At 42.5% G+C, this 5,743-nt stretch overlaps 1 protein-coding gene across 1 annotated transcript in view; it reads left to right on the top strand.

Moving 5' to 3' along the window:
• Nucleotides 1-5,743, top strand: part of LOC111250066 (uncharacterized) — a 60,607-nt gene extending 54,864 nt beyond the window's left edge. The window contains exons 5-6 of the mRNA XM_022804698.2: nt 696-1,367; nt 2,347-5,743. Of these exons, the coding sequence (XP_022660433.1) occupies nt 696-1,367; nt 2,347-3,227 (1,553 nt within the window). The 3' untranslated portion in view covers nt 3,228-5,743. The remainder of the gene's footprint in view (nt 1-695; nt 1,368-2,346) is intronic.

Raw genomic sequence — 5,743 nt, 5'->3', positions numbered from 1 at the left:
TAATATATATATATATGAGAAAAAAGAAAAGGGATCACTTGATCCTATTTAAGAGACGCAAAACCTAACGAGGAGCAAAGTATGTAGAGTCACACGAGCGTTGCAATTATTATGGTTGCCTCTATTATAGTATCACGATATACGTGTAGACTGATGTCTGCCCTTCGATAATGGCAAAGTTTTTGTATGTCGGTGTATCTGTTTATATTCAATTGAAATCAAGGTATTTGTATGAGAGTGTCGTAAAGATGATAGATTTAATAACAAACAAGGACAATGCGGTACAGGTGATCATTGCATATATGATCGAAATCAATACTTTTTTCCTTCGAGCATCATTTTCTCCAATGGGACATCTAGTTACGAAAAAGTTGAATGCTTTTGTTAAAACAACGAAGTTTTTTTTCGCGACACAAACGGATAAATCCTCAAAATGACTCATTGCTTACAACATCAATCCCGTTGCTGTGAGACCTATCATCAATCCTACCATAGAGACCTTTTCCTTTTTTTGAACTACAGACTAAAATATTGGTATCGTCATCTATGATCCTAAACTGCAAGATGTTCATTGATTATTGGCCTTCTTTTTTTTACTTTGTTTTCTCTTTCTCTGTTTGTCTATTTATCATGCTGTGTCTGCTTTCGGTCCTGCGTCTGCCTATTTTCACGGTTGATGACGCCCACTACGTCAGGCATGCACCGTAAATCATTGGAGGCTGCCGAGAAGCTCAAGGATGGTACAGTGAGTGAAAACTCATCAACTAGCCATGAGATCAACGAGCGCTCCAATCCTTCCGCGACGTCCCGGTCCGACCCAATGGCAATGCCTCCTGTTGTAACCGATGCCACCGCTGAGAGTCAGCTCAATAGCCATTCTGTTTCCATGACACCTCTCCATGGTTGTCATGGCAGCTCCCAGTCTATTGGTTGCCATGACGATCACGCAATGGTCGTCGACAATAGTAGCCACATAAATGTTGATGACCAAAATCTCGATAACTGTCATGATGATCTTGATAGTCCGGAACAGCAACGGCAGAGGGATTCCTCGGTGCGAAGAAGACATCGTCTGCTTCAGGGTCCATTAGACAGAGTTCACAGTGGTGAAAGTGAAACTGCTGGAGGAGCTGGTATCAACAAAAACCAAAGCAACACCAACAATAATGGCGGCGGCAGCAGCAGCAGCAGCAGCAGCTTTCAGGACAACGCTACCGATCTCAGGTCGCCAATAACCTTGTCGATGGCGCGGCATCCGTCCCTTTCAACTCTCGGCCTTCGAGTGACGCAGCAACATCATCAGGCTCAGAGGTCGGGACTACACGTTCACGTAAATGCCAATCTCGCGCTCAGTTTGCAAAGTAATGGTTAGTACTATATAAGGGATGTAATTTGGTAACAAAGTTCATCATTTAATCTGTTAGTCCGTATAATGAAAGCGCACGATCAAGGTTATGGCTATTTAAGTCTGTTTACTCTAAATGTGTATACTTACCTATAAAATACATACGGACATTTCGTGAGTGAATCGAGATGTTACATAAATTCTATTGGTGAACTGCAACGAAACATTCGTTGGTCCAACTGTGGGTTTCTGTCACTTGTTTAGATTTAAGGTTAGAAGCTAGAAGTGATCACTCTAACGGACGTTTTGCCTCACGATACACAGAGCGCGGCTTACTGATGCCATGGAAGGCTTCCGGCGTGAGGACCCTTATCTACTTGTTTAACCGTTCAACTTTTGTTTCTACATTGAATTTATTGGATAAGAGCACATTGTGGCGTCTTTTGGTCGCGCTGTTGCTGAAAGAGAACATGGCTCACTATCTGTCAGTGGCAGATTCTGTCAGAATAGTGCAAACAGTACAACTTATATATATCTAAGTTAATTCTCCAATAGACTGCTGTCAGCAGGTTATAAGCTGGTAGTGCTGTAAAACGAGATAGGGGATCAAGACATTAACGGCATTTAGTTCCATGCGAATATACATTTATATGCAAATTTACTTCGTTAGATCGCTTCATGGGATTGTAATTGCGTCAGGTGATAGACAGGCAAGATTCGTTAAATTTATTTACATACAAACATCGCCCAATAGGGTGGCTATGGTCAGCTTGAACACAAACAAAAACTATAATTATAAACGAAAATTAATATATTTATTTACCGAATAACCAAATAAGCTCGAGTTATCAACGCATCAAGCAACTGACTGCAGTTTCAAATGTTATCGTTATCATTATTTTGATAATTCTATTTTCGTCCTAACTGACTAATTGTAAACCATTCTATCGTTGCTTTGCGTTTCTTCCTTTCGACGTCGTCCCCGTGTGTGGCATCTATAGAGGAAGCGACCGATCTGTGCGTGAAACGTGAGTCCGAGTCGCAACTGCCTGCGAGCTCTTCCGCTGCATGTCGCCACGCAGTACCATCACCATCACTGACAGCGTCGTCAATCGACGCTACGATGACGCCATCCAACACGTCATCCGATATCAAGGATACTCTCCGGGACCTCCGACGTGGGGGAGGAGTGGGAAGTGGCGACAGTGATCAACAGCAGCAACAAGTCGTACAACAACCAACAGACTCGAAACCTCGTCGACTTCTTCATCACTCGATCGACGCTTTGTTTCGGGGGCAGTTCCGGACAACGAATAGCAGCAGCACGAATGAACTAAGCGCTTCTGACTCCTCGGACCGGACTGGTGTTAGGAATAATCTCGATGTCCATAGCCCGTTAGCCATGACGTCACTGGCCTCCGATAGAGCAGCAACAGTAACAACTGGTCAGATCAGCCACGGTAACAACCAAAATGCTAATACATCTCACGCCACTTCAGAATATCGAAATCTGTCTAGCTCTAATACGACCAACCGATTACTTTTTACATCGGCGCAGGAGTCGCCGATGCACGGACACGCCACCGCCCCTAGCGGCAGCAACACCAAAAACGCGTCAAACGAAACCAATAAAGGCCATTCGGCGGCGACGTCATTGATGCACAACAACAATAACAAGAGCAGCACAAACAGCGTCAACTGTAATACCGCTAACACCAGCAACGACAACGACAACAGTAGCAATTTACAATCACAGACAGCGATGACCAGCAGACGACAGAGCATGGCCATAACGACAACGGTGGTTTCGACAGCGACCGCCGTAGCTGGCCAGCAAACGACGCCAGCGTACACTGACGGGGAACGATCGAATAGCGCATAACTGTTGTTGAACGCGGTCGCCCTCGACGTCAGCGACTATCCTCTCGAGCCCCTTAATATAACGACGATAGGGTTTCTAGCACAGAACCGGTTTCTTAGACGTTATTGTCCACCCGATGACTCAGATCAATAACGTACATGAGAAATAGAGCGATAATGTAGATTCGAACTGATTCTTGGCCTAAGACGTCATAGCAACTCCTACTGAACCACTTGCGTATTTTTCTGATTGCGTATTTCTTGCGAAACTTTTTCTGATCAGTGCTAATCAGGCTGAACTTGTACGTTTTCGCCATAGAAGCAATTTCGTTCAAATAAAACCACAATAAGTTAGTGGAAATACCCTGTTCGAGGGCAAGCGTCAACGACCAGTTACAAGATACGAATGGTTTCCCGTCCACGCTACGCGTACGGATAGATGTACGCTTTGCTACAATGAGGCGTTCGCCGATCGACGAACGTCCTTCATTTGACTTTCGACAATGGCCATCTTTAACGCAACTAGACAACGCAGTTGCTGAAAACAAAGCACGTAATGATAAAACAAACATAATAAGTAGTTCACTTCAAGCCTAAAAGAATACAGGACTTGAGACTGTAAAATACCTGCAGCGAAATCCTTGTACCCATTAGCTCCGTGATAACATCATTTTCATTGAGACACAGATGACAGACGCGTAACAGTGACGTATTGTTTCCTAACAAGACCGACAAGAGACTAGGAAAAATAGAAATTTCATACGTTAAATTTTTTTTCTCGATTCCGTTTAGTCTATAGCTGTATCGTGTCGAAAGGACAAAAATTGTATGGAACTTTCGACGATTCCCAAAAACCCTTCTAAACAAGCATTCGCTGTCCGCATAAGACGAACGAGAACAAACTATAGTAAAGATAGGTCCATTATGCCAATAGTCGCGGCAAGGCCTGCCTCACATGCGTCGTCAGCGACGACTCACAAACAAATGGCAGTAAGATCAAACTTATACAACAGCAAACATTTATAATGATACGCTTATAGAACTGCTGTCCAGCATCAGGATTAGCCGACGGTTGTCGGTAACCTGTTAGCATCGGCATAAACAAGTGACAATGATGGGAAAAAAAAATAGGCACTATACGAACGCATCAAGATGACCGAGAAATTTTGACGCAGACTGACGAAGCTCTTCGACTGGATGACGGTGAACATCGTTCGGTGTCTGTCGTTCTGTGAAGCGGAACGAAGGCAGTAGCTGCCACAGACGAACCGAAACCTCAGAGTAAAAGCAGGGCCTAGTAAATAAGGACTAAGTTTAATACGTAACAGTAGCATTGATGGTGGTGACGATAACAATGATAATAATAATCAACTCAAAGCAATACAATGCAATGCAAACCAGTATTTGTAGAGTAAAGTAAAGCGACTTATAGAAGAATATGTGGAAATGACCGCAAAGGCAAATCAGCACTGATAGTGTTTGACATACTATACGTAGATCAGTTATGTTCTAATCGCTTTCGTACATGGACTAAGTACAGATGAAGCCGAAAAATTGATCGGTGGATGAACGAACGAATGGGTACTTTGTGGGGCAATGATCCATATTTTAGCAGTGAATAAGCTTACGCTTGTAACGACAGCATACAGACACGCATAGACACACGCACTATCTGATTCCTCTTCATTGAATTCCCACATAACAGTAATCACAGATATGTACAGATCTAGGTATCTATGCTGTATATGTGATTTACTAATTGTTTATAACAGTGTATCCTCAATAATGGGCATGTTTTTGTGTCATCGGTAACAGAACATATTGTCGTACATCCGCTGTTTGGAGTGGAGAAAGGCACGCGGAACTATATATATATATATATATACAGGGCCTTTCTTGTCCGTGGTCCTAGGTCACTTATTACTAATGAGCAGCGATAGCGATAACGGAAATGCTACTGTCGATGATGATTAAATTAACATCAACACTAGCAAAATGTAAAAACCGTAACTTACAATATACTCATGTGGTACTATTACAATATAATTCTTGGTAGGTAGATCAAAGACAACGATAGTAGCATAGTGTTGATTCCGCCACCTGCAGTATGACGCGGGCTACACGTATCGCGAGTGACGCACAGGAAAAGGGCACGCAAAAACGTCAATTGAATTTTTGCCCAATGTTGGCGCTAATGGAAAATTAATTACCGTGCATCTGTCGCGGAAGTTTTTTTGACCCGTCGTCTATTTCATCCATTCTAAGATAAGCGAACAACAGCGAAGAAAAATTAGGACGGCAATAGCCACCATATTATAACTGATGCTATTATCTGGGATAATTAGAAAACTTTGTGTGTAATAGAAAGTATTATTATTATTATACAGTAGGTACGAGTATATGAGCAGATTTAAAATGAATACTGAATATTATGATAAATGGTTATCATTGTAAATACGTGCGGAGCATAACCTTGAAATAAACCAACAACCAACTTATTGGACCGAAATAAACTACTATTAAATCGGATCGAAAGGT

Source organism: Varroa destructor, unplaced genomic scaffold, assembly GCF_002443255.2.
Source record: "Varroa destructor unplaced genomic scaffold, Vdes_3.0 BEIS01000004.1, whole genome shotgun sequence".
In the NCBI taxonomy this organism is placed as follows: domain Eukaryota; kingdom Metazoa; phylum Arthropoda; class Arachnida; order Mesostigmata; family Varroidae; genus Varroa; species Varroa destructor.
This window is presented reverse-complemented; position numbering and strand designations above follow the sequence as displayed.